This window comes from Hippocampus guttulatus, chromosome 8 (assembly GCF_054856545.1).
Source record: "Hippocampus guttulatus isolate MCC_2025c chromosome 8, RoL_Hgut_1.0, whole genome shotgun sequence".
NCBI classification, from domain to species: Eukaryota; Metazoa; Chordata; class Actinopteri; order Syngnathiformes; family Syngnathidae; genus Hippocampus; species Hippocampus guttulatus.
In genome coordinates, this window is record NC_141268.1 from 13,328,360 (window position 1) to 13,356,266 (window position 27,907).

At 42.4% G+C, this 27,907-nt stretch overlaps 3 protein-coding genes across 4 annotated transcripts; 1 reads left to right on the plus strand and 2 right to left on the minus strand.

Annotated features, from left to right (window-relative positions):
- The first annotated feature begins 243 nt into the window (after window positions 1–243).
- On the plus strand, window positions 244–4,121 carry ctsz (cathepsin Z). The gene is made up of 6 exons (XM_086117967.1): window positions 244–431; window positions 1,297–1,460; window positions 1,797–1,976; window positions 2,058–2,208; window positions 3,402–3,564; window positions 3,647–4,121. The coding sequence occupies exons 1-6, from the start codon at window positions 307–309 to the stop codon at window positions 3,773–3,775; spliced, it is 912 nt and encodes a 303-aa protein (XP_085974093.1). The 5' UTR covers window positions 244–306; the 3' UTR covers window positions 3,776–4,121.
- nelfcd (negative elongation factor complex member C/D) lies at window positions 2,673–10,110 on the minus strand. Of its 2 annotated transcripts, XM_086117964.1 has the most exons (15): window positions 9,946–10,110; window positions 8,579–8,691; window positions 8,226–8,335; window positions 8,024–8,133; window positions 7,701–7,808; window positions 6,963–7,115; window positions 6,712–6,842; window positions 6,332–6,497; window positions 6,031–6,165; window positions 5,815–5,954; window positions 5,569–5,683; window positions 5,393–5,488; window positions 5,175–5,315; window positions 4,495–4,624; window positions 2,673–4,398 (listed from the first exon to the last, which is right to left on the minus strand). In XM_086117964.1, the coding sequence occupies exons 1-15, from the start codon at window positions 10,000–10,002 to the stop codon at window positions 4,364–4,366; spliced, it is 1,740 nt and encodes a 579-aa protein (XP_085974090.1). In that variant the 5' UTR covers window positions 10,003–10,110; the 3' UTR covers window positions 2,673–4,363. The 2 variants fall into 2 exon arrangements, with proteins under 2 accessions (XP_085974090.1, XP_085974092.1); XM_086117966.1 differs by lacking the exons at window positions 8,579–8,691; window positions 9,946–10,110 and adding an exon at window positions 8,430–8,468.
- A 1,320-nt stretch (window positions 10,111–11,430) lies between these two features.
- On the minus strand, window positions 11,431–26,372 carry kdm5ba (lysine demethylase 5Ba). Its single transcript, XM_086117961.1, has 27 exons — window positions 26,103–26,372; window positions 22,373–22,450; window positions 22,175–22,297; window positions 21,844–22,014; window positions 21,411–21,536; window positions 21,220–21,313; window positions 21,018–21,115; window positions 20,763–20,921; window positions 20,532–20,651; window positions 20,111–20,269; window positions 19,607–19,788; window positions 19,226–19,388; window positions 18,769–18,888; window positions 18,366–18,560; window positions 17,945–18,126; window positions 17,417–17,541; window positions 17,144–17,294; window positions 16,654–16,774; window positions 16,220–16,575; window positions 15,498–15,636; window positions 15,238–15,417; window positions 14,762–14,920; window positions 13,437–13,853; window positions 13,294–13,366; window positions 13,022–13,203; window positions 12,647–12,910; window positions 11,431–12,548 (listed from the first exon to the last, which is right to left on the minus strand). Exons 1-27 carry the CDS (start codon window positions 26,253–26,255, stop codon window positions 12,411–12,413), a joined length of 4,428 nt encoding a protein of 1,475 aa, XP_085974087.1. The 5' UTR covers window positions 26,256–26,372; the 3' UTR covers window positions 11,431–12,410.
- Window positions 26,373–27,907: the final 1,535 nt, after the last annotated feature.

Below are 27,907 nucleotides of genomic sequence, written 5' to 3' on the forward strand. Positions count from 1 at the left end.
TGCTTTTCAGTATTTTGCTGAAGTCTGTATTTTTTTTTAAGATGTCAGTAAAGTAGTTTAATCAGTCACTTCCTCATAAAAAATAAATATGTAGTAAATATACTCAACAGGACTTCGACCAGTATTTCCTTCCAACCATAAAGTTTAAGACCTTCAGCACGGCATTAGTTGTTTAACAAGCCACTAGTTGGCGCTGTTGACATCGTTAAGTCTATCTGACGCTCCGATGATGCCGTGATTCAGTGTCATGTGACATCGACAGAAACGAGTCGCTTGTAAAAGTTACCGGTAAAACGGCTTGCCCAAATGGCCAACGCGGGGTCCGTTGTTTTATTTTCCGTTTTGCTGTCTGCCGCGTCAGCCGGACTGTATTTTAACAGGAAAGAGCCCTGTTATGTCCCCACGCCGAGGTCAAACGGCTTCGGACTGAGGTAAGTTGGATGTTTTGAGCAAATTTCCTACATACTTAGCGACATAGCTAACATGTCGGCAGTCACGAGTTCGAAGTGACGACACGGTAAACCACATGAAGTGATAATATATATATCTATGAATCACTGCGTTAATTTTTTTAATAGACCGCAAACGCGCTTGGGTAATCATTTGTTTCATAATTCGGAAGTCAACTGTGATGTTGTGTACACTACTGGTAGAAGATAAAGTTTGACGTAATTTATTTTTTAATGGCACATGGTGAGAACGGTTTTTTTTCTTGTTCGGCCCTCAGACTGCCATATTAAAAATAATATGATTCATTAATCAGGGTGTGCGTGAAGTCTCCACAATTGTCTTTATAATACAACACATTTATCACAAAACAAATTGCTAGACAAATCTGTGCAAATGATTACAACATTTTCAATTTTTTGTTTTAATAGTCCCTGTGCAATGTCCACGTCTCAATAAACTAGCTGTGGTCCATACATAATCCTGTAGGGGCGGCATTGTTCCGTGGTCGAGTTGTTTCCGAACCCACAGGTTGGTACTTCGACTCGCAAGTCGAAGTGTTCTTGTCCAGTTGCTCCTGATGCTACGTCATCAGTAGGCGAATAAGGTAAACCGTGTAAAGCGCTTTGAGTACTCGAGGTAGAAAAGCGCGATATGAATCACAGCCCGTTTAATTTTACTGAGACAGCATATCTGGTTTTGTTTCAGAAAACCACCAAAAATGCCTCTTCTTGAGAAGTAACTATTTTTAGGCAATGGTGGTCTTTCAGACAGGCTGAATCAAGTAATTTCACCGAACATATGGATTCATAGGAAAATAAAAATCCAACCTGTGTGTTCTCTTTTCAGGAACTCGCCTCTCCCTCACGAGTATTTAAACATCTCTGATCTGCCCAAATCGTGGGACTGGAGGAACGTCAGCGGGATCAACTATGTTAGCACCACCCGCAACCAGCACATTCCTCAGTACTGCGGCTCATGCTGGGCTCACGGCAGCACCAGCGCAATGGCAGGTTGGACGCATCTTCTCTCCTTGTATCAAACACGTTATCATTGTTATCAAATGACAATTTTTTTTTTTTAAACCATCAGCAAGTGGCAAAATGGCCATTCCCTGAGACCGGTGTATTTTGTTGTTCAATTTGTACTCCATAACTGTTGTAGAGAATTCTGTGGTTGACTCGTGGGGCCCCATACAACATATTATAAAGACATTTTTTTACGCAACTTCCCCTTTAAAGTTTGGGTAATATGGTAAGAGAAATGACTACTCAAGGAAGTTGAGCTGGACAAAGTGACACTCGAGGCATTTTACCAAAGTCTTTTTTTTTTCCCCCCACATTGTCCAGATCGCATCAATATTAAGCGGCGAGGGGCATGGCCATCCGCCTACCTCTCCGTGCAGCACGTGGTGGACTGCGGAGGAGCCGGCACTTGTCACGGCGGCGATCATGGCGGGGTGTGGGAATACGCCAACACCCACGGCATCCCGGATGAGACGTGCAATAACTACCAGGCCAAAGACCAGAGTGAGACTCTCTCAGAGTGACAGCGACGGAGCGCCCCCCCCCCCCCAACCCGTTTTATATTCTGCCATCCCTCTTCCGTAGAATGTAAACCATTCAACGAGTGCGGCACCTGTACCACCTTCGGCGTTTGCAATGTTGTGAAGAACTACACCCTGTGGAAAGTGGGTGATTACGGGGCGGTCAGTGGGAGGGAGAAGATGATGGCTGAAATCTATGCCCGAGGACCGATCAGGTTGGTTGAATAATTACTGAAATCTGCCAAGTTCAACTCAGAAACATCATAAGTGTCCTCATTGAGCAATTGCTTGTACTGGTTCATGTGAAGAAATTTGAGTATTGTAGAAAAGGTTATTTTAACTTAGTGAAACTCATTTACAATGTTTTTTTAGAGGGTTGGGGGGGTCGTATATCCTGTTATTTGCTGAAAATGTTCATCTTTTTGCTGTATTTGTGCGCAGGCCAAAGTGGTGTTTCATATAAAAGTATTGCTTTGGCGCCAAGGAACTATGTCAAAGTAATTTTAGGAGCTTCATGTAGGCGATTAGAAATCTTTTTGAGGGTGGGGGGCTTCAACTACTATTTGCAGATTTGTGCTGTTCACAGCAGGGCTCAGTTACCATCGAAGCCAAATATCGAGGGGTGGGGGGACACTGTCACACACATTCATTATACATTATTAAAATATTTTTTAGAGGGTAAGGTGAGGTAAGTTTATTTGTAGAGCACCATTCATACACAAGGAAAGTCCATCGTGCATTAGACAAAATAATTACAGACTTGACTGAATGAAAATATGAAAATCAAGATGAGATCCTAATAGTCAGGATGAAATAAGACAAAACAGTCCAATGAAATATAAAAATCACATACTGAAAGCCTCATTTTCATTAAAGGAAAAAACATTTTATGTAGAATTCCAGTTTCTTGAGCAAGTGAATTTGGGGGATTTGTTCACTATAAGTAGGATTGGTTCGATATTTGACTTATTTTTTTTCCAGTGGCTTCCATATTTTCAAGTGTATCCTCCCTTACATGCACTGCTTGCACTAACAACATGGCCGAAAGATGAGCAACTTTACAAAAGCAGTCTGTGTTGCGAACTTAGCAATTTGAGCAGTAAATATAGCCGTTTTTCTGACCCTTCTAGTTTTTTTCGAAGCCAAAGGGGGAAAAGAACAACTAAAGCAATTGGATTGATATCACCCAGCTCTAAATTTAATGTTTGGCTTTCAAAGTTATACAAAATGAAACTAAATATTTGACTTTGTGAACGGTGATTCTGTTTAACGAGTTCCACTTTTTGAATTTAAAGAATACAATTTCCCTACATATTCAAATGGATTGATTTGCACCCGTAGAAGGATTGCAGAGTAGGATCGTTCCAGCAAATCATTTGCAAATAACGAGGGGTATTTGTGCTTTTAGCTGTGGTATCATGGCAACAGAGAAACTGGACAACTACAACGGCGGTCTCTACTCAGAGTACGTTGAAAATCCCATCGTCAACCACATCGTGTCAGTGGCGGGATGGGGAGTGGAGAACGGCGTGGAGTACTGGATCGTACGGAACTCCTGGGGAGAGCCGTGGGTAAGCGCTTGTCTCAAGAGTTACAAAGTCAAATTACGGGCGCACGCGGTGGCCTTGTGTTGAAAAAGTATCGTGTCGTCAGGGTGAGAAGGGCTGGCTCAGGATCGTCACCAGCGCCTACAAGGGGGGAAGCGGAGGTTCCTACAACCTGGCACTGGAGATTGATTGTGCCTATGGAGAACCTATCGTTCCGAAAGACTACTTTGTCTAGATCACACCAGAACTCTGGATCCAGTTTTAATCATAACCGAAAAGGGAACATATTTTTCTTTTTGTGTTTAAAATGCTTTTTAAATTAAAATGCCAAATGGTTGGATCTGTTGTGATTTTCAGATTGTTGAACAGTCTAAAAAAACATTTTTTTTACACGATCGGTGTGACAGTAGCAAATATTCCCCACAATAGAATATACAGGCAGATCAGACCATCACAAAACACTTTTGCATCTTACAATAAAAATCAGCAAGATATGCTTAAAAATGCTTAACGAACCACTGTCACATTCTGCTGCTGTGAGTGCTACACAGGTGATTAAAGCGTGCATTAACAATCTACAAGGTGTGACTTGTTTTTTTTTTTCCACACAATGATTCTGCTGAAAATATGTCAGTCTTCAAAGTGATGCTTGTGTGGCCTTCTTCTCACTCACTGTGCTGAGATGGAGCTGTACTGAATCTGCATCTCGAACAGCTCCAAGATTACCTCAATGGCCACAAAAGTCCCAAGTTGCATCATCAGACTGGTCAGTCCAAAAAGTTGTGCTTCGTCATCATTTCTTTCCGGGTACACACCGTCGACCTCAATTTATCATGATGAAATTTGACTTGCAATGAGCTGGAAAATAAAACAATTTGTTAGTTTCCAAAAAGCAAGATGACAAAAAGTCGTTTGCTGAGTTTTGGGGCGGTGAGGGCTATCGGTGTACTGTACCGATGAACTCTGCGACGGGGTCGTGTTCTCCTTCTGTGCGGATTGTTCCGGCGATGCTGTCGTTTTCCAGGATGGGCAAGAAGAGCTGAACGAAGTCCGACGTGTACGGAGGTGCGATCACGTCCAGGACCTTTGTAAGGACATGACAGTTGGGTCAGTTTTATTAATTCATTCATTCATCTTCCGAACCGCTTGATCCTCACTAGGGTCGCGGGGGGTGCTGGAGCCTATCCCAGCTGTCTCCAGGCAGTAGGCGGGGGACACCCTGAATCGGTTGCCAGCCAATCGCAGGGCACACAGAGACGAACAACTATCCACGCTCACACTCACACCGAGGGACAATTTAGAGTGTTCAATCAGCCTGCCATGCATGTTTATGGAATGTGGGAGTTTTAGCCGAAAAAAACGACAATGTATAGTAAGCCGTTTTTTGCCGAAAAAAACCCAACCATGTATAGTAAGCCGTTTTTAGGTGAAAAAAAAACGACCATGTTTATTTAGCAAGGCGTTTTTAGCCGAAAAAAAACCCCGATCATGTATGGTAAGGCGTTTTTAGCCGAAAAAACCCCACCATGTTACAGACTAAATATATTTTGGTTTGCCCTTTTTTTTTTTTTTTTTTTTTGGAGTGAGAAAATATCACAGCCAACATTTTAATTTCTCCCCGTTGGAGTCGTTACCTCTGTGACAAAATAGCGAATGAGGGAGATGTCTGTGTTGAGTTTCTCCAGACACTTGCGAATGTAGCCAACCACGGGCAGGACATAACCACGACTCAGCAGGTGAACCATCCGATCCAGGAGGGTCTTCTTTAGCTCCAGCTGGGAGCAAAGTCAAAAGTTGTCGTCACTTGAGAATACCTCAAGTGAGGAACCATAAGACACGCACACGCACACACCTGCTCCATGACATCGAGCTGCGAGTGTTCTGTCTCAAAGAGCTTGATGAGCAGCTGGAGAACTTGAGGATGCAGCAGCTGGTGACACGTGCAGATCTGCCGGGGGAAAGAACGCCACGGTTAGCTGGCCTTTTAGAAAGAAAAGGAAAAAAAAGACTTCAACTCTCTCTCGGTACCTCATCCAGTAGAGCTAAGTGGACCGGTGTGTGATCCGTTTGCAGCTGAAAGTAGCGGGTCTCCGACACGGTCCAGTCCACCCACTTCAAAACGCCCATTGCGACCACTGGGAATCTGAGGGAACATTGACACCAGAACAACCAAAGCCACCTACTGATTAACGTCCATTGATTTTGGATTAGCAAGGTAATAATAATAGTTTGGGATTTTTCATTAGAGTTTTTATTTTGGTTTTGGCCACCCACCGTATGCACTGGTACAGCGTTCCGAGCTCAGCCACCAACTCTGTGGCGCCTTTGTTTTCGTTGCAGCAATGGTTGTGCACCGTCTCGATGGCCTTTGAGGATGATTTTAGCTCGTCCTTGTTGATGTTCACTCGCTTGTTCTGAGACCCGAACGGAAAAGATCAGTTTGGCCCTTAACGTTTAGTTTTAAAAGCACAAAAGGTGAGAGGTTGAAACCTTTTTCCACGTCTCGACCACGCTGGCAGCGTACGCCAGGATGTGGATATATTTGTGCTTGTGGTCTTGGTTGATCTTGGAGCCAGGCTTGAACAGGGAATGCATGAAAAGGTCCAGAAAAGCAGGCACTCTGATCTGAGGAACACGAAACAGGACATGCTCAAATCTATAACCTCGATTCTTCCCATTTAAAATGGATGATTTAAATGGGCCCAAAAAAAAAAAAAGTCTGGTTGACAATAGAACATTTCAAATTTTCTAGTTATGCTACGATGTCACTGTACGTGCGGGATTTCCTCACCAGCTCCACAGGAGGTGGGTCCATGCTGCTGAACATCTTAAACAGTACGGTGATATCAGCGGGATTCAGGGCTCCTTTGGACAACATGGCCCCCAGCGCCTGGCAGGCACGAGGGTAGGCTGCTGCCGTACCCAGCGCCAGCGTTATCTGACTGGCATCGTGGCCCCTGACGCGACACAAGACGACGCAATGATCAGATACGTACCAAAGATAATGTTCAACTGACAACCTTAAGGCCAGTATTAAATTGGCATCTATAAGTTTGTCCAGTGCAGTGGCAGGTTTTTTTGGGTCATGTGCAATGGATTTCTATTGCATAAATGTATAGCATGTCAATCATTGGTGTCTGCCTGGGGTATTTGCACCCGCTTGTAGAGCACCTCTTGTGGGCCGACTTCTGCACCTCCTGACCAATCCGGCGCACAGCAGAGCCGCCTTGCTCCTCCTGGGCCAGAATGGACATCATAGCCTGAGCAAAGAGGTATGTGTGCTCACCGTGACACACCATTTTCTAGATGAGACCAAAAATCAGGGAAGTTGGGGGGGTGGGACAGAAAGAAAGAACAACTCATCAAACTATCAAACATAGATACAACTACATACTGTTGGGTATTGTCCAAATGGGCCTCACAGCAAATTCTGGCAGGTTCTTTTCGAGGTTCTCCTCTCCTCCGTCCAGCAGCGTGGCTAAAGATGTCCTCAACACACGAGAGAAAACCTCCAGTTGCTGGCACGCCGTCGACACACTGGTGATCTCGCCCTGGTAGCCTGCGTCTGAAATCAGCTACACAACACGCGTTTCTTTTACAGCTGGATTTGACTGAGGCCCTCTATCCACAAATTGCTCTGATTAAATTTTTTTTAACTCATTCAATCCCAGCCATTTTCACTGGAGCAACCTCCTCAATCCCAGCGTTTTACTGGATTTTGACTGATCTTGCAATGCCCACAGAATATTTGGTTCTAATGCTATATCAACATGGAGCCTACCAAAATAAAGTTTGGACTCTCTTCTTTCAGCAGAAAAAAAATAGTTTCTATCTTTTTCCATTCTTCAGCAATCGGCATTACAAAATGGCTACGTTTCATGGAAATGGCGATTCCTGGGCAAAAAAACTGAGAAAAAGAGCTTTTTGTAAAAGCATGCATTTCAAGCACATGAGAAACCACTGCCACCTATTGGTCGCTTTTTTACATGATTTACAATGAAAACGGCTTATTCTCATTCACAGATTGATCAGACCCTCCTCCTCTCTATGACGCAAAAAAAAAAAGACAGACGTACAAGTACGTCCTTAGTAGGCGGGGCCTAATTTTAAAAAGACGTACAAGTACGTCTTGTGTAATGAAAGCGTTAAAAGGTTTCTACCTTCACGGTGAAGTTGAGCATCAGACAGTCGGGATGAGCCTCAGCAAGCTTGTAGAAGAGGTCTCGCCACGTCGTGTGAGCGATCATCTGCTCCAGCCAAGCGGGAGTCTACAAACATATTCTGAATCTCATCCACTTTTCAATCTGATTGTGCTTTATCATGAATGCAGAAAGTGATCACACACCTCTTAAAAATAGCAGGGTTTTTTTCCCCCCCTCACATTAAATAAACAAAGAAAAAAATGGGACCGTGATAAACCATTTCAAAGCTTATGGCATTATTTTAGGAAGGCGACTTGACTGCATTATTAGCTCATTGGTACCTCGCCCTCAACGGTGAAAATGGAATCTGCTTTCTGGGGGTCAAAGTGCTTTATCAGCAGACTCTTCAGATGATTCTCAACTCGTTCTTGTACTTGCGCAGGCTCGACACCTGGAAAGCACATGAAAATTCAAGCCAAATGAACGAAGCCCACAGCATGCACGGTGTGGAGAAGCAGAGGCGCGGTGGGAGGAGCTACCGACCCATCTGGATGAGCCACTCCGCCAAAAGGTTCACGGTCTGAGCTACAGCAGAGTAGTTTTCCGACAGAAGCTGGATGACGTGTTCTGGAGAACCACCCGCCTGGAAATACCTGCAATAAAAATACAAGAGTAGCTCAACTTTATTGTCCTTGTCATATTTTAGGACCTATCCATCCATCCATTTTCTACTCCACTTATCCTCACGAGGGTCATGTGTGTGCTGGAGCCTATCCCATCTGACTTTGGGAAGTAGGCGGGGTACACCCTGGACTGGTAGCCAGCCAATTGCAGATTTGGTGAAATAAACGAATCAAAAGATACCATGACTTGCATGAAAACAGACAAGTGTGTACATTTTGAGGGTGTTGAAAATGGCAGGCTCCATGATGTAATCCCTGCTGGAAAATTTCTTCAGACAGTCCTCCTGGATTTTCCCCAAATTCTCGACGTCAACATACGCATCCTCCTGGAAGAAAATGGCAAGACTGTTTTTATGTTCTATAGATAATGGATGGATGTTTCTGCTAAGTGAAGCGCTGCACCGCAAGAGTGATTCATGTGGCTTTTTTTTTTACACCTCAAGAAATTCTTTGTATTACTGTTAATGTTTTATGTTGTGTTCTGTAAAGCACTTTGTTACTGCTGCAACTGTTGTGAAAGCGCTAAATGATGAAAGACAAGTTGAGTATATGAAACTAACGTATTAACATGGTGTGGCTTTTTTTTCTCAGTGCTTTTCAAATGCAAGTCAGCTCTGACGATATACACAAACAAGTACTGGGTGTCTGCAAAAAAAAAAAAAACTAAGCATGATAGTGGCCACACTGAAAAGAAAATGTAATAAAAAAGTAGTTTATTAATTACAGGTTGAGCACAACTATGAATTTAGTAGTGTTCTAATTGACTGAAATTTACGATTTATAGGCAGCGTCACAGATTGTACAGTGGATATAAAAAGCCCACCCCCTATTTTCAATTGCCAAATTTTTGTAAGGTGAAAACTAGGAGCAAGATAAACCGCTTCAAAACTTTGTCCACCTACAACCTGTACAACTCAATTGAAAAGAAAAAAAATGTAGTGGAGACGTTATGGACCATGGTTTGGGCTGTTAAATTTTAATGCAAAAATGTCAGGAAAAGCCAACTGGAATAGGTGTGGTTCATCTGAGGCACTTTAAATGGCAGCAGGTGTGTGCTGACTCCCATTTAGCATTGAGTTGCACATCCATCCATCCATTTTCAACAATGCTTATCCTGAACAAGTCGGGGGGAGAACCTTTAACGGCTGACTTCGGACGGAAGGCACAGTACACCTGAACTGGTCGCCAGTCAGTTACAGGGCACCAAACACATCTCCATCCCCATGTACAAGAGTGTGTGCACACTTGTGCAACCGCATTAATCCTTTTGTTTTTTTTTTTCCTTCACCTCTCGAAAAGATTTCTCCCAATCTAGTAGTGGAATTCTTAGATCACATTAATGGTGGAGAAAAGTTTTCAAGTATTTTATCTTGGTCAGTTGGAATCGCTAAGAAAGTAAGTCCCTTCAATGTGAAATGTGCATGTCGTAGCCAATGAACTTTATCTTCCATTCCTAAGCAATTCGCCACACCTGAACAATTAATATTGTACGGCTGATGTATAAACACATCGTTGACTGTTGTTCCTATTCAATTGTCATGCTAGCTCACGATAACCAGCCAAACAGTCAAAAGTCTTACCGTGTTAGCGTCCGGGCCTTCCCAGTCCCCAGCGCCACTATAATATTCCTCGTCCATGTTGACGGGAACGGGTGAGTAGAATTTAATTAATTGCACTAACCGGTAGTTTGTATCCTTACCGCATGAAACACTGTGACGATCATTGAATGAGCTAGCCAGGTGGCTAATAACAACTGGAAGAAAATGGCGAGGCGGTGAACCGTAAACCACGCCTCCATAAATATTTCTCCCGAGTTTGTCCTGTCAGGCACAATGTAGCTCTCTGGGATTAAAACGAAGTCGTTACGAGCCCACTATACTTAAATTCCTTTTTTTGGGGGGGGGGGGGTGTCACCCTTCGAGATACAGTATTCTAATTATGGAATAATAATGAAATCTGTATAAATGTTAAGAATGGTCATAAATAAACGAGACAAAATACTAGTTTCCTACCCAATGCACATAAGTCACAATAAAAAATAAGCATTAGTTTCGTCAAAAATTCCTTTACAAACTGAGTGGAACACAATGTTTATTCTGGTGCACGAATGACAACGGGTGATGACACAGGAGGGGTAAATGGTACTGTACTTCTGCCATGGACTGGAAGATCATTTAAAGTCACTGTGGAATGAAAATACGTTGTAAGTTCGACTCAGCGGTTTTCTTACAAACCCTGTCAAATTTCTAATGATTTGAAAAAATCATTTATGAGGCTTCAAAATCATGAAAAGCAAGCAGTTTTATCTGCTGTGGAACGCTGTGTACTAGTCTGCCGGGTGAGTTGACATGTCCCACTCAACTGTCAATCAAATACCACTCCTTCCTACGAATTGAAAAATGGATGCTACTTTGCCTTGCATAGTTCTGCCTATACGCCCCAAAAATATAGCCTGCATTGTTACGGGTCTTTTCCATACCTCGACAATGAGGCACTCTTGAAGCAGCCACACCAGCCAGAAAACCCGGGCTGTAAAATTGAAATAACGTTCACGCTTGTCTGACGCAGGAACTAGCAGCATTATGGACCAAGACAGCTGGTATATCAGTGTTGTCAGTGAATTCTAAAATGAGAGTATTTTTACTGGTGGGGAGGAAAAAAACACAGCTGTTCTAATTTCTGGGGAAAATGAGACTCAAAGGATAAATGAAGTGCCCACCTTTGTACACAAACTCTAGGTGACACATCTATTTTTTTAGCAAAAGAATATGCATGTCTTGTTTTTGTTTAACTTCACACAATGATTTGACAGTACAGTATTGTACCCCAAAAAAATCCAATCCTTGCAGGGTCCATCCAGACTATAACATGTAATCTCTCTCTCTAAATGTATCTAATGATTCTGGGCCTTAAACAGACCAAAATGAGCAGGTGGCACATCTGCTACGGATATGAAATTAAAGTTTGGTCTCACAATTTGCATATACAGTTCACTAATGACTTATGGGAACACATTGTTGAGCCCCAACCTCGAGTTTCTTTCAGTCAGACAATATTTAAAGTAGTACTGTAATCACAGAATTTTTATTTCATAGAACCATTTATAGCAAACTAAGTCGGATATAGATGAGAAGTTCAACAAGTCCAGCCATTTGGGGAAAAAAAAACTTTTTAAATTATTTAAAATTGCAAACTGCAACATATGAATTATATTATTTAGCCAAAGGAGCAGAAAAGAGGTCATACCCGTGGCGAATAAATCACACAATCTGTGTTAAGTCTAAATCCAACATATGTTCAACCTAAATCTTACAGAGAAGCTGCACCCTAAAAAGAAAATGTACATTCCTTGGATGTCGGACAGTTCATTCTCACTTTGTGAACATCAATTCTCATGGAACGTTGACAAAAAAAATAATAATAAAAATAATTCTCCCCAGTACATCACCCAATCCCCAAACAAAAGGTGACTGACTTTAAATCATATCTGAGAACTCTAAAGGGACAAAGGTGAATAATCAACCCCCCCAAACCAATCGCATCTCTGCGACCTTTCTTAACATTTGTGTTCACAACTTTTCACCTGACCTGTTTTGTAACATCAGATTCAAGAGGTGAAGTCTTAGCAGGGTTTCAATTAAAGAAGGCATTCATTCTATTGGGATTTCTGAGCTCAGTTGAAACTGAACTGGAATTAATGAGTTCGGTTATTGCTTTGATGAATAGTATTTCCTCTCCAGATGAAATTTCACGTTGTTTAGATGCATGCTGGGGGGGAAAAACAGACGTGACTTCAATTGACTTTTGGATAAAAAAAAAGTCCCTGCACTGTTCATCCTGGAACGTTTTGGAGTGGATTGGCTGAAGAAGCAGCCACATGGCAAAAACAGTGACACGAGTCTGTTGTAACGCAGGAGACGAGTGATTAGCACCGTGTTCACTAAGGGCAAGCCACAAGGGAAAGGGTGCAGAGTTCGGCTGTGCACTTCGAGTGCTGCGTGCTGTAAATCAACTGCGGATCCTTCAAAGAGTCACTTTTTGGTCTTTAGTCCCCTCTGTCAAAGTCTGGCTGTGTGCAGCTTATGCAAATATAGTCTTCCATCTCTGCACGCTCAGCAGACAGTCCCACGCAGACTTGGTGGAACCACTGATTGCAGCTGCCATCACATTGGACCCAGTTTAACTGGAAAGTGAAAAAAACCAAACAAATGTTTATAGTAAAAATTAGCCAACAAGTTGAGGGCTGTCTGTTTTGTGTGCTGCATAATAATAGTCACACACCTCATCTCCTTCCGGCTCCCTGCACCACGGCGCGGCGCACAACGAGTAGTCCTCATCCGAATCGGACGCAGAAGGTTCTGACGCTCTGTGCGTTGGGGAGCAACTCCTCCTCCTTTCTTCACTCTGGTCATGTCTCCTCTTAGACTTCTTTTTGCAACACCTCTTGGCCTTCCCAGAGTGCTGAGAATCAGAGCTTTCCTTGCGTCGCTTGGTACTTTTACTCTGAATGCTCAGTGCCTCTTTATTGCGACTCGAGCCTCCACTCTGTGTTTACACAAACCCGAGATAAACGTGATTTTGTATTCCTGTAGTTGCCATTAGTCTACTCAAGGAGATGCAGAATAAACAGAGAAGATCCCCCAATTAAGCTTATACCTTTTTGTGGTGTCTTGTTCTCTGCAGCTCGTCATCTTCCGCACTTTTTCTACAGCTGGATTTTTGAGTGGGCATAGGAGCCAGTTTGTACAGAAGGTATGTGTACAGCTGCTCGGTCTCTGGAAGTGTGACTTGCAGTAGGAACCCCTCCACCATCAGCTCCTCCAGCTCCGGGCCAGGTCCTGCGAAGGGCATTCAGAATTGGCTTCAGAATAAAAAAAAATAATAATAATAAAAAATACAAATAATTAAAGAAAAAAAAGAAAACTAACCCTGGACAGGAACACACTGGTGTTCCGTGTAAAAGACACCATTCTTTGGCGATATTCTTGATCTGTACTTTGCCTGAAACATAAAAACGGAAAATATAACAAACAATAAATAACACCACATGCCTGAATGCAAATCTGACCACCTTTGACACTTCCTCTAGCAGCCCATCCGTACAGGCCTGCTGAACTCTGTGCTGCCATTGCACCGTCCGCTCGATGAGGAAGCGCAATGCGTCTCCCTCAGGCAGTCGGACCCGGATCCTCTGCAGTGACGCCAGCAGGGGCAAGACCTTGTCCAGGGGTGGCTTCCTTGAACGCTGGCAAAAGGGGCAGAGCCAGACTTGGCCGTATTTGAGGTCCGCGCTTGCGACAATGCACCCGCTGTGGAAAAGCTCCCGACAGAGCTCACATTGCACCATGGCCCCTGAGGGCACCTTATGGCAAACACAAACACTAAATGCACCACAGTTCTCAGCAGAAAGAAGCTTGGATTCGTTTGAAGCCCTCAGAGCCAACAAGGTCTCCATCTCCTTGTCGCGGACATCATCAAGGGTGGCCATCTGTGACGAGAGAAGATTTTTAATATTCACAGAGCTCACGTTATAGAGCTTCCTCACAAGCGAGCATAATTAATTAATATTAAGCGCAGTAGTATTTGCTTAACATACAATGTACGAACCAAATATGTACATATTCTCCTGGCTCAGGCTAATTATGGCCCCAAAAAATAATGATTTTTTTGAATATTTCCTCCAACAAGATCAAGTTAATTATAGTCCCGTATTTTCCGGACTATAAGTCGCTCCTGAGTATAAGTTGCACCAGCCATAAAATGCATAATAAAGAACAAAAAAAAAAGCAGACATAAATCGCACTGAAGTGAGTATAAGTCGCATTTTGGGGGGAAATTTATTTGGTAAAATCCAACACCAAGAACATCCATGCCATCTTGAAAGGCAATTTAAAATTAAAATTAAATAGAAAACAACACACTGAATAAGTGTACGACATGTTAACCTTACATGACGCATAAACAACGAACTGAGAACGTGCCTGGTATGTTCAAGTAACATATTAAGAGTTATTCAGATAGCATGTTCTTTATGCTATAGTTAACAAGTTCACCAAACCATTAATGTCACTCCAAATCACGAAATCCAATGAAATCTTCATCCTCTGTGTCACTTTAAAACAATTCCACCAATTCCAGAGGTAGAAGATGCAGCGCTTGCTCTACTACGTCGCTTACGTCAGACTCATCGTGGTTTTATCAACACAGGTCTAGAGCGGCCTCTTGTGGCTAAATGTGCAAATAACGTGAAATGATATACTAATGTGTTGATTATTTCGCCCATAAATTGCTCCAGAGTATAAATCACACCCTAGTCCGGAAAATACGGTACTTAATGAAGGTAAGATGACAGGAGAACAAAACCGGTTTTCCTATGTGGAGAAGAATGACACTTACAGCAGAGGCTGAGTTTTTGCTTTCCGAAAGCGCTTTCTCCACATCGTAGAGCGAATCCAGCTTCATGGGAGATCTCTTACTGATATGTGTTCCCTCTTTTGTTTTTCTATGTCTTGATCCATGAAGCCCAGCTCCTATGTCACATCTCGGGCACAGTACCTGCAAATGGAATATTCCCGTATTTTATTTCATGTTAATGAATCTGTAAAGCGCTTTGTTACAGCTGCAGCTGTCGTGAAAGCGCTATACAAATAAAGATGCATTGTAAAAAAAAAAAACTGTCATGCATTAATGAGGTTACTAAAGTACAGTTTCGTCAACTCTTTGGCCAGATATACGATAGATTAGTTTTGGTAAATACAAAAAACAATCAAAATATCACATGTCATATGTTCAAATTTGAACAAATATTTTGTGTGGTGCAGACAGTGAAAGAATGACTGTAAATCCAAGGAATATTACAATGCTTGACAAACCTCCAAAAGAGAAAAGGGTGAATTTTTGAGCAGGAATGTTTTTGTTGCGCTTTCCTTCCAGGCTTGGACGTCACTGACCAGAGCTTCCAATCGACTGAGAGGGTCGAGTCTCACTGGGATACCCTCTGCTCTGAGAACCAGCTCAGAGAGGTTTTCTAGCACGGGTATACGTCCCCCGAGCTGCGAGGGCGCAAAGGCAACATTTAGATGGCCAACCAGGGTGCTCTCAGTGAATATGTTAAACAAGAGTCCCACTTTACCTGGAGGGCTTCAGCTTCATGAAGCCATTTCTTGGCCTTGGCCACAGCATCCTTCAGTTGCAGGCAGTTTGGCAGATAAGCGGGAATAGTTTCCATTTCTTTTGAAGCAGCATCAAGTGTTTCTATACTGTGATACGGACTGCGAGAAGATAAACAAAAACGATCAATTAATATATTAAATAATAATAAGTGTTTTGAACTTTTACCTGACACTTTTTTTTCTCAACTGCTTCATTTCTCTGTGCCAGCATAATACAGCATTGGCAATTTAACAAGAAGATTATTTATTACGTTTCTTTTGTTTGCTTTGCTGAATAGAAACACACAAAATGTGTAAAGTTACCCAGGGGTTGTGCAAAAATGATGGGAATGTACATATAGCTTCTTAATGTCTTGGTAAGAGATCAGCTGGGAGAGAAAATTAATAAGACTATGAGGTCCAAAAGGGGAGAACTGTGTGTGTTTTTTAAATTTTTTCAAAAAGCAATTACTGCTAGGACATACATGAAACCTAAATGGATCTTTTGTTATCCATGAAAGTAATCTAAAAGACATTCAAACAAAATAGTGCAAGAAAAAAATGCCTGTAAAGTTGATACAATGCCTTTTATGTGTGAAATATTTGATGAGTAGTATCAAGATATAACCCATTAGACATGGATTCAATGGCTGCGAACCTGATATTTTTTGGCTTGCGAACATGAGCGTGCCTTTGTCCCCACCTGGCTTTCATGAGGCAGAGCATTCGCTCCTCCAATTGCTCAGACACCGTCAGGAGCTCTTGCAGACGAGCCATGGCTCTTTCCACAGAGCTGTGAGGGGCTAAACCCACCCCTTGGTCGATCAGCCTCCTCATGGTGTCCAGGCAGAGGTCGTCCGGCCTGCTGTTGGCTTGCTTCACGCTCTCCAGCCAACGGGCCTGCTCGAGCCTCTCCCTGAGCAGAGGCAGCTGGGGCAGCTCGACATCAAGGCCCAGGCTCAGATCAAGCAGTTCCTGAAGCTCGACCGAGTTGGGAGAATCATCAGAGAGGAGCCTTTCGCTGCGCTGTTGGAATTCGTCAACCCTTGTCAGCAGGTCCTGAAAAGTTACAAGCAAATGTACTTAGGTTCTCAGATTAAAAGACGCAGTCAAGCTCTACAACTAATTGTTGAACACCTTCAGTAAAGGTCCTTGTCTGATGTTACATGGCAGGCTGTCCAACTGTTGGACAAAGGACCGCAGCTCCTCCACGGTCAACTCATTCTGGCTTTGAGACTTCCCTCCGCAAGCACGATACCTGTAACATTATGAAAAGGACACAAGTTTTGGAGGGACAGCTCCAAATATATAAAATATTTCATAACTGCAGTGTAAAACATACTACCGTTCGTTAGTGTGTTTAGAGGTAGCACAAATGCTACTCTATATGATTACCAAACTCCGGCGAGGATAAAAGCTGCAGCCTTAATGGACCTCCACAGTACTTGAGCGCATGCAGCCAACCCCATCTTAGGCATTTTGCGCGACTAACTTTTCTTGTCTATGGTCATGTTTTAGGGTAATGAAGTGCATGCAGCTATGATGTCGGAAGTAATGATTAGTCTACTCGGTCATGTAACTAATATTTGTGGACGTGTCCAATCACATAGGTAGACAAAATGGGTACCTCGTCTGCCTCTTCCCATTGAGAAGTTGTTGGGCCACCACAGCGACTTTATTAGCTTCGACAGCAACAGCGCGCAGCTGGTCCAAGAGGGTGGTTTGTGGGAAGCCTTTTCTCTCGGCCTGCTCCACCAGGTTGTGAAGCTCTTCCAGACCTAACCGGGACAAAGACCATTCATTTAGCGCATCCAAAGACTTTTCAGAAAAAAACAAACATTTCAGAAATTTGTCCCGAGTTTTGATCAGAATAAGCCGACTGTTGTTGAATGAATTTCACCTCTTTTGTGGTTTTCTTTCTTCTCCAGAATGCCCTGCACAGCACACAGCCACTCCTTATAGGACTCTGCACGCAGCTTCACCGCTGCCATCATGGGGTATAATTCATCCAGTGTAAATTTGTAACTAAGGAAAAAGTAAGGCAGGAGATTAAAAGGCAGGCTTCTAAAGTACCATTTCCATCAATATCCTTGGAGCAAGCGTAACAACGTGGTCATTCTACAGACACTGCAACTTGAAATAACATTGACCCAAAAAAAGACAAATATTACAAATTTGCATCATTTTTACGTTTAAAAAAAAAATAATAATGGTATATTTATTCCTCAATTATAGGGCAACTTTACAATACCTGCAGAGGCAACTATGTAAATGCAGTTTTGATTAATTCTAAGTTGTTTGGAAGAAAACGAATAATGTTTTGCAGGTTTGTTTTCTGACCTGTATATACAGAGGGAGCAGGTTGCTAAATGAAGGCAGAAAAGAAAAAAAAAATCTGATCCAGTTGCTGTGGAGACTTAACACTCACTCGAGTATTAGGTTGTCAAGTGGACAGGAGCACAGGTCCTGGACGTGGTACAGGCAGACCACCTTGCCAGGTCTGCAGGCGCAAGTGATGCCAGACAAATAGCAGGTGGTCCAACACTTGCAGCATTGACGCTCCTCATCAGGGAGCAGCTCATAATCTACTTGCCGTGTTTGCACCACACCCTGGGGATATAGATTCACAGTCATTAGAGCTGAAAAGGAAAAAAAACAGCTGTGGGGTGAAAAAAAAGTGGTTGACAAACAAAACGTGTTAAATACACAGTGTTTCCTGAAGATGGAAGTTCTGGTTTCATTCTACTTATCAACATGCTTTGATGTGACTAGATGCATTGTGCCCAATTAGCTCTGTAATGCTGCACGAAGCAATTAAAAATTGGAGATGAAAATCTAGCGCTCGTCACCATTTTGTTAATCTTCTCTCGAAGTTCCTCTTCTTCTTGGACCATTGCATCCATCTCCTTCTGCACGGCGGAAGCCAGTTCCACATCCAATGTATCTGCCTTGAAGGCCATGTTGCAGACCATCTCGTCGTGGGAGAAGACGCAATAGCGGTTCAACTGGCGATAGTGTTTCACACAGCCTCTGCCAACAGGCATCTAACAAGAAATTGGCATTCATTAAAGTAAGACACTGTTGTAGCCAATTTGTTTTCATTGTATTCATTGATTGATTCATTTCTACATGTCAATATGGAAGTGTTGTTGTAGAAGCATTGCAGGCTCCTCTGGACATCATGACAGAACAAAGGTTAAAAATGGAGTCCCAATTAAATTGCAGTATTTGAACTCCTGGTGAGTGCCTTACCCAATCCATGGTGCAGAAGTTGACCGCTTCAGCAAAGTTGAAACCTTGGTTAAACCCACTGTGGTACGCTCTGGGGAAGGTGATGACAAACTCTCCTGCACATTGGTTTGTGCGATAGATCTAGTGAGAAAGCCAGAAAGATGGGGAAAAACATTGAAAATAAACACTTCTTGGAAATGTATTTAGATGCTCATTGGGTGTGCTTGCACAATTTAATAGTAACCAATACACTTGACGCAGTCAAGAGAGATTACAATTTAAACATATCTATTTTCGCAATTGTACTTTGCAGTGGCATGAATCATATCCAAACACGACCCAAATATGAGTATCTCAGTAATAACAACTTGCATTTTTCTCAAGTGACTACTCAGTTCAGATTTGTCTGAGACCCGTCACACTTGTTCCTGCGTTGATGTGAGGATTAAAAATTGTGTCGCAGCACTGAGCTAGTTACCGGGACGCCGTTGTTCATCAGCGTGTTGGGATTCATGATGGTAACGAGTTGATGAAGGAGGTCTGCCTGAGACTCAAATAGTTCAGGAGCTAGTTTTTTCATGACCCCCTCCAAGTGCTCTGCAGCATAAGATGGTGCCCCATACCAGGTCTTTGGCTCACCCCTGCACAGCCAAAAAGTAAAAAAACAACAACAACAAAAAAACATTTTTAGCAATACAGAGTAAATTGTGTGTTAATTTGAGAAAACTTGCCTCATTTAAAAAAATATATATATTTTTTTTTAATGCAACACATAATTGAAACAAGGCTAAATCACTCATAGAAAAAAAAAACCAAATCTCTTCAACTTCACAAGACACACTGTACTATGAAAGCGTACCAGTGAAGGTAGTTGATGGAGTAGCTCCAGTGGTCCTCAATATGCCAGCAGAAGGAGGAGAAGCACATGCCCACATACAGCCAGGGTAACTTCATTCCGCAGATGTCGGCTGTAATGTGAGTCAGCACTGAGGCATCCAGCACAGGCATGTTGTTAAGATTCCAGCCACTTGTTAGGTAATGCTGTAAAACAGAGGAAGTCTCAAAACTATGGCCTAGCCCACCCGACATCAGTTGGTTTGAAAGATGATGCAGTGGTAGTGGTCATTTTCTAGCTACCAGTGAGATAAGATATATGTGAAACAATACGTATTTGAAAAAGACTTGCAGCACTCCATTCTACGACTAACATATGACATTACTACAGTTAATAACTGGTCAAATTATGAATGTTCCAAAGGAAGTGTATTAGGCTACACTACGGAGGAGAAATATTATACAAATGCGGCTCTCGTAGTGTATCTATTGCAGTCCAGATGATAACCATAGTAACTACAGCTTGTACCTCGTCCTCAGGAGACACTTCAAAATGGCCGTTCTTCACAGGGAAACCACTCCCAAACTCCTTGGAGGCAATGTCTGCTCCATATTCTACAGTCACATCCTCTTCAATGGTGCTGACTAGACGCCAAAACTCCTTCTCCACCAACTCAGTCGGAACCATCTACAACATGTCAAAGGTCAAGTCATTGAGATTCTCTGGTTATGACAATTGGAGAGTTTCTAGAGGTTGGCAAATTGTCAGACAAGACTTAGCAACAGTTCCAGGTCATAGTAGGCTTTGATCAATGCCATTGTAAATTAAACTGAATTATTCTTATTATCAGTTTTGTCCACATGGGCCTCCACCAGCTTCAGTTCCAACTGTCCCTGTAATTTGTGTGTAATTGTGTACACAGACAAGCAAACAAGACAGCCCCACTCACGTGAACTGGCATGTTGAAATAATCAGACTTAAAGGAATCAGCCATGTCTCCAAAGGTTTGCAAGGTGTAGCTCCTGCTGGCCTGCTCGAAGCCAAAAGCGACCTGAGGTTTGCCGCATTCCTGCAAATTAAAGACAAAAACACATTTTAAACTGGATTGCGTTTGTTTCCAATCACAAGCTGTGTATTACGTCAGGACCGGGCCCCCAAAGGTAGTGAAGCTGCGCCTCACCTGCGCTAGGCACTTGGGGCATCTCCAGTCTCCTTTGGGAACTTCATGTAGCGGGGGGATGAGACAGAAAATGTGATAGCTGTCATCACAGCCATCACACAATAGCAGGCGGTCCTCCTCGTTTCCATTGTGACACACTAGGCACATGTATTGCTCCACCTGAGTAGGCAGAAAAAACATTTGCTTTCAAACACTTCAAGAAAAAGAACTATGGTGGTCATTTTGGTCATTGTACGTACACTACAAGATACTTACTTTACTCGTTGTACCATTTTTATTGTTATTTAAAACATATTCTTCACAACTTTCTGTAATCGAATATTCCCCAGGCTCCTCTTTCACCGACATGCTCACTGAAACACATGGATGAATTAGCAATGGAGGGGGGGGGGGGGGGGGGGGGCTTTGAAGCTTCACTATATACTCGTATCGACGACTTAAAATCGCTTGCTCTTACCAGGCTCTGACTTGGCAACATACGTTCCCATTCTCCTCCTGAGATTTGGACGATTTTTGCGCACCTCCACGGCTTCGCTTTTAAAGTAGCCTCTCTGCAGAATTGAGCAATATAAGTAAAAGGAAACGTGACACAAAGAGGAACAGGAAAGGCTAAACCGATATAGAAAGAGTCGGGCAGACCACACTCACTTCAGCTCTCATCCGTTTTGCACGGCGAGCGATGCTGCATATCTCCTGAGGCTGCACAGACTGACGCTGGGGCAGGTCATGTGGGGTGTACACCTTATCCTTAGTGTCGTTGGTCAAAGTGGCTCTCTGCACAAACAGAAGTTGGCGGGCAGGGTGAGCATGGTGCAGAAAAATACACGTTTAGTTTTCAATTTATTTGTTTGTTCAATTTGTTACCGTCGATCCACTAAAGTATAAACACATACATTACATTGCATTTTATAACACTACAAGCACGCCGTATGATAGAGTCATCTGCTGACAGTGATACCGTGCCATTTGGGACATCGGCCATGAGAACGAAGCTGATAAGGCCGAACCCTAAATGAGAAATCAGTCTCCCCAAAAGTGAACATGGTCACAACAAAGAACAACACTTTGTGGTGGGACATACAGGCTGATTGTCTCCGGTCTGGAAGAGGTTATAGGGGTAGAGGATTCGCTCATAGTGCGCCCGCAGATGAGAGCCCACCGCCCTGCCTGGAGCAAAGCCCATCTTGACGGAGATTTTAGTCCAGCGCCGCTCTCTGCAGACGGCATCGAAACCTCCCTCGTCATTCACCAGCTGAACAACAAAGTATCAAAAGTAGTTTTTTAGGGGATTTGTAGGGAATGTTCACATTGATAAATGTGTGTGTGTGTGTGTGTGTGTGTGTGTGTGTGTGTGTGTGTGTGTGTTGGTGCAGGGGGAGTTTATGGGAGGGGGGTGCACAATTTGCAGATACCTTGTTGAGCTGGTAGAGATCTAAACTCTTTTTTTCCAAGTGAGGAATTTTCAGAGTGCATCCTTGAAGCTCCCAAAACTTTGCTATTTGATCCAGAAAGTTCAGTTTCACTCTCGTCTGAGCCTAAAAACATCAAAGAACTCAAATTGGTAAAATGCACTAACTTCGCCATAAACATACACAATTCCATGAACATACCTCTAACTCATTGAGCCTTTGAATTCGTGGTGTGAATTTCAATCTTTCAACATCACAGGCAAATGGTGGCTGCCATTCCTAGGATGAAAAAATAAATGTCAAAGTTACATGGAAATATGACACACAGGGAACACGCAACTTTTTTGCATGCTCAATTTGAATATTTTCTGAACACTAGAACAACGAGGCTGTGTGAATAATCAACCTATTGTTTTCTTGCTTGAGTAATTAAGTGGACCAGTTTTATCAGTGTAGATAATTCACCATCACACAAGCTGATCCCATCCGCAAAACAAGCAGAAGACAAAATTCCTATTCACTCATGAGGTTAGCTGAACACCATTTACTACTGACAGCACTGTGACTATTCTCTCTGCGTCACCAACATATCTTAGACTAGACCACAAAACTTCCTGCAAAATGTCACAAATCCTGCTGTTGGTAATGTGTCGAGACAGCGCAGCAGAGAAAATAAGAGCAGTTTCACATTAAAATGCTATATACCGGTACTGCATACTGTATGTCCCCGTGCTAATTTTGCCCAAGTACTTATTTGTGTAAAGAAATGGTTCTGCAAACTGGTTCATCGAATTAAATTTAATCTGGTGTGCGTCTACATGTCCCTGTTGCAGTTGAACTAATGCAAGTCACAAGGTGGATGGGAGATTTGTGTTTGTCTTTGTTTTGTGACAGCCTATTTCCTGTTGCTTTTTCAACATGAAAGGTGCTATAAAAAAATAGTTTGATGGATTGACTGAAGATCCCAAAAGAGCATTTGACCCAGCCCACGATGTAATTCTGAACGCATATAAAATAAAGGATTAACCCGCAACAATGGGCCCAAAAATTTACCCGTATGCATAATAATAATAATGATTGTAAAAAACCACAAATATTCTGATTTGATTGATATCTTGATTGACCCACCGTCCCACATAACATTTATATAGGCAGAAATTTGTTTAGCCCCAGTTAAGCCCAGACTACATTTTGAAATAATAGGGCTGCGCAATAATTCAAATTCAATACGTATCGCGATAGACACATGATTGATATTAATAGAAAATGCCTTTGATAAAATATTCGACAGGATAAAAAAATCTGGAGAGAAAAAAAATATGGCATTGTATGTGTTGAGGGCAGCGTGCAGCCGGCCCCAAACATGAAGAAGAAGCAATTGAACCAACAAAGAAGAAGCCACCTAACCAGCAAACAGCATACTCACGCAAAAGCAGACAGTGGTGTAACTTTGTTCATATATTTTAAATAACCAGTCGACTCAGTAGAACTCTTACATGCTAACCCGACTGCATACCTCTGAATGGATATGTGGTGGACAAGTAAAAGAGTATATATATGATTAAAAAAAAAAAGAAGTTTGGTACCTCTATGCTTTCGTGGTTGTTTCTAGTCTGGACTGGAAGCACAAACTGGGAGTTGGAATGGGCGTATCACTGCTCTACCATTACAAAGGTGACACAGGTTGCTGCCTATGAGAGTGGTCTATTTTCTTTTCAAGGTAGCACCAGATTTTTCTTTTGCAGACCATTAAAAGACCAGGTGGAGTGGGGTGGATCTTGACTCAGGGGTGCTAACGTACATTACAGATTGGGACTTAGCTGCGCCACTACGAAGAAAAAAAAAGGCAAACAACCCCCCCCCCCCCCCCTCAAGCTATCTGTGCGGCGCCAAACGGTCTGCTAACCCACAGTTGGGGTGCACTGTCTTGAGAGTATCATGATTTGGTTTCAATACTTTATCTTTACATGATCAAAACTAAACAGATTTGTTTGATTAATGCATCATATTATTTCATATATTAAGTATGGCTCTCTGAGGAATTCATAAAAACGCAAATGGCCGTAGAGTTAAACAGTTCTTCACTTTTTTTCTTGCTTCACCTGTAATTAGATGTTTATAAAAGCCTTCATAATTTTGATCAAAAACGGACAAATTGTTGACTACAAATATTGAGATACAGTGAGATTGAGATACAGAACGTGCTTGGCAAAGGGGCAACTATACCGGTTACTACATTCATACGACAGCCAAAACACAAAATTGACTCTGAATTTCTGCCTTTACAAAGATGCATGATTTGTGGTGTTTTGGAATGGTTTTCGAATAAATTAATCCGTTCATGAAGCGAAAGAGAGGTAACAAAAAAAGGACCCCCATTTATAAAGTACAGTAAACATATACTGCAAATTAGAACCACAATAATGAACAATGTTATATACATAAATAAATATTAAGATATCCTTTATTTGTCCCACACTGGAGAAATTTACAGTGTGACAGAAATTTACTCAAGGCACTGAAAAGTAGAGTCTAACGGTAGCGCTTGATGTTGCGTCCAGGAAGTGTATATGTGCCCCAAGTCTCGAGCAGACATTTTTAAACACTAACCTGAACTGTGTAGTTAACAGAAACGACTTAACAACAGCAAACACATCTTTGTTGTAGAACATTTTGAAAACAATATAATACGGGCTGCTTGCATCGAGGCCTCAAGAGTCGTTAGCAGTCTATTGTGCATAGACAAACTGAGAACGTCGCACGGCACTGTAAATGACCTAATAAAATGACATTTGATCATCCTTTGATGGCACCAATCTGAATCAAACACTATCTTTCCCCAAGTAACTAAGTGAATAATACATGTTGTATATTTGTTGACTAATCAACACTAAACCAGCCATTTCCTGATGTCAGCTCATAAAGATCACCCCATTCGACCGTGAAACACTTGCTTTTCAGTCCTCTAAATAAATTAAATTACGTAACACCCTGGACGTTTGTTTTTGATAAAAGCAAGCGCGTGGATGTTTGTCAATTTATTTCAGTCCAATTTGGGCCTTTCATGCATTAGTGGACTAATGAGGCGTGGACACACCCTTGACAAAGCTACGGCTCATGCCAAACACAATCCATGACGAATAAAGTTAGCTAAATAACCTGAAAGATGAGTCCGTGCTGTGTTCAAAGACTCGGCGTTTGGCCAATATTCAAGTTAAGCAAGGGGGACTGAAGCCACAATTATCATCCAGTTGGAACAAAATCAGCAAAGCTACAAGACAAAAAGCAAACGCGATAACTACTTCTAACAGTAAATGTTGATAAATTACAATATGTTCACCGTTTATTTTAATAGTAAGAGGGGGTGGGGGTGAACAGTGCGGCCATTGTGATAAAGCGTTCTTTCTCTCCATAAACAGTTGGTCCCCTAGCACGTAGCGATGCCAGGACCATCGCTGTGCACCGGACAGGCGATTCTTCGAAACTAAAGCAAGACATATAAACACATCGAATTGAAACGAGCAAACAAACACGTTTTGAAGCCAGTAGGTGCCAATATACTGGAAATGTATGACGCCAGTCCAGTTAGATCACTTTGCCTTAATGTAAACAATATCAATGGTTACTGCATGTATAAAACGCTTAACCCTTTTAATTCTGTTTTTCATATAACGTTGTGACCGAATGTTCGACAGTGTGGGGCGTCGAAATTACATTTACACTTGGGTGTTTTCGAGCTGAAAGGCTCGTCGAGCGGTTACGTTAGAAGGTTAGCAAACAGAAAACACAGCTAGCTGACAATTCAACTCTCGAGCCCCCACTCCGCCATGTTGAAAGCTGTCTTAAAAAAACATAACTTTGACTGGGACTTGACGCTCTCTCCCTTGGCCAAGCGCCCTTGAAAATTAACCAAATATTAAGGGGAGCTCACCGGTGGCGGTCGGACTTTACAGATGCCAGTTTTCTCTGCAATAGGTCGTATTTTGTTGATGTAGGCAAAAGGATCAGCAAATTCCTCCCAACTGGGCTCAAAAACAGGACACTCCGGGGGAGGAATGAACTCATTCAGATGAGACTGAGTCATTCTTGCATCTTCGTTGTGATGCTCGCTCAGTGATGCCCAATAGGTTGCTCACACTCAATTTGTTCGCTTTGTAATCAAGATTTCAGTCCGTATCCATTCTCCACTCATTCAACTCAAAGGGGAATTATCTAGTTGAAAGCCATAGGCTGACAGAGCTATGAGCTTCCGCTCCAAAAAGTAGATACCCAGAAATGACTCGATGAGCGTTTTCGCAGACGTAAAACGACCCAATCATACACAGACGTTACCTTTAAGTATTATTAGTATTATTTAAACTGTGTTAATGTACACTTTAAAGATTTTAATCGAATAATAACACAAAAACGTCAAGTAACTCGGGTGGCTCGGATTGCATACTTTAAGCGTCATGTCAGGTTATTTCAAAACTGGACGAAATTAACTTTGGCGAAGTTAACCCTTGCTTAGTCCTTTGTACCCAATATATTTCTATTTAAGGATGATTGATTCCGTGCTTTGCTTTTGGCGATTACTCCCTTGTTGTAAGGGTTTGTTTTAGACACCATGAAACATGGAGGCTTCGTTGGTTTACGAGCAAGTGCGATGGGTTGGCTGGACACCGTCTAAACTCCGCCCGGCTGGGTCGAAATAATGACATGGTACACAAATCGAACACACCTGCTATATCAATCCGCTTCGACCGGATCTTTGTTTTTAAATGGTCGAGAGGAGCCCACCGATTGGTAGGCACAATCCATAGTATAGCCGCTATACTAGCGGTTCTTTTAATATTTAAATATGAATGCTATTTATGCGGGGCGGCCCGGTAGTCCTGTGGTTAGCACGTCGGCTTCACAGTGCAGAGGTACCGGGTTCGATTCCAGCTCCGGCCTCCCTGTGTGGAGTTTGCATGTTCTCCCCGGGCCTGCGTGGGTTTTCTCCGGGTGCTCCGGTTTCCTCCCACATTCCAAATACATGCATGGCAGGTTGATTGGAAGCTCTAAATTGTCCCTAGGTGTGAGTGTGGGCGTGGATGGTTGTTCGTCTCTGTGTGCCCTGCGATTGGCTGGCAACTGATTCAGGGTGTCCCCCGCCTACTGCCCGAAGACGGCTGGGATAGGCTCCAGCACCCCCCGCGACCCTAGTGAGGATCAAGCGGTTCGGAAAATGGATGGATGGATGGATGTGTGTGTGTATGTATATATATATATATATATATATATTCATCTACCACCTATAACAAGTGTGTGTGTGTGTGTGTTTAGCATGGACAGTTTATTGTTATTAATAACAAATCGAGCCAAACGGGCGTAAACTGACCATTTGATTGACAGCATCATAGCGACCAAACGACAACAATGACCTCAAATTCAGATAAACTATCACGGCTACGACGATGTAATGACGACCCCAAGTGGTATGCAGATTACTTTACACCTTCAACAACAAATAAATGGTTCTTTTTTTACATTGAAATTTGTTATCTTACAGTAGCCTACAGAAACATTTTATAATAGCTCAATATGGAAAAAACAAAAGCAAATATTTAATTTACCACGGTGCTGGTAATATACTTGCTGAAATACAATCCAGAGGTGTTAATTTTAAAATGTGGATTACTGTACTTAGTTTCTAATAATTTCTCCAAGCCAAAATATGCCAATTGACACACCAATGAGCCACAGCACCGTATA

Coding starts and splice junctions, on each gene's coding strand:
- ctsz (XM_086117967.1), top strand. CDS start 307: ATGGCCAACGCGGGGTCCGTTGTTTTATTTTCCGTTTTGCTGTCTGCC. Junction 432..1,296: donor TCAAACGGCTTCGGACTGAG/GTAAGTTGGATG, acceptor TTCTCTTTTCAG/GAACTCGCCTCTCCCTCACG. Junction 2,209..3,401: donor TATGCCCGAGGACCGATCAG/GTTGGTTGAATA, acceptor TTGTGCTTTTAG/CTGTGGTATCATGGCAACAG.
- nelfcd (XM_086117964.1), bottom strand. CDS start 10,002: ATGGACGAGGAATATTATAGTGGCGCTGGGGACTGGGAAGGCCCGGAC. Junction 7,116..7,700: donor TGCTCAACTTCACCGTGAAG/GTAGAAACCTTT, acceptor CGTGTTGTGTAG/CTGATTTCAGACGCAGGCTA. Junction 5,489..5,568: donor ACTTAGCTCTACTGGATGAG/GTACCGAGAGAG, acceptor TTCCCCCGGCAG/ATCTGCACGTGTCACCAGCT.
- kdm5ba (XM_086117961.1), bottom strand. CDS start 26,255: ATGACTCAGTCTCATCTGAATGAGTTCATTCCTCCCCCGGAGTGTCCT. Junction 17,542..17,944: donor CTTGACAACCTAATACTCGA/GTGAGTGTTAAG, acceptor CTTTTTCCTTAG/TTACAAATTTACACTGGATG. Junction 13,854..14,761: donor GCAAAAACTCAGCCTCTGCT/GTAAGTGTCATT, acceptor CTCTCGTCACAG/ATGGCCACCCTTGATGATGT.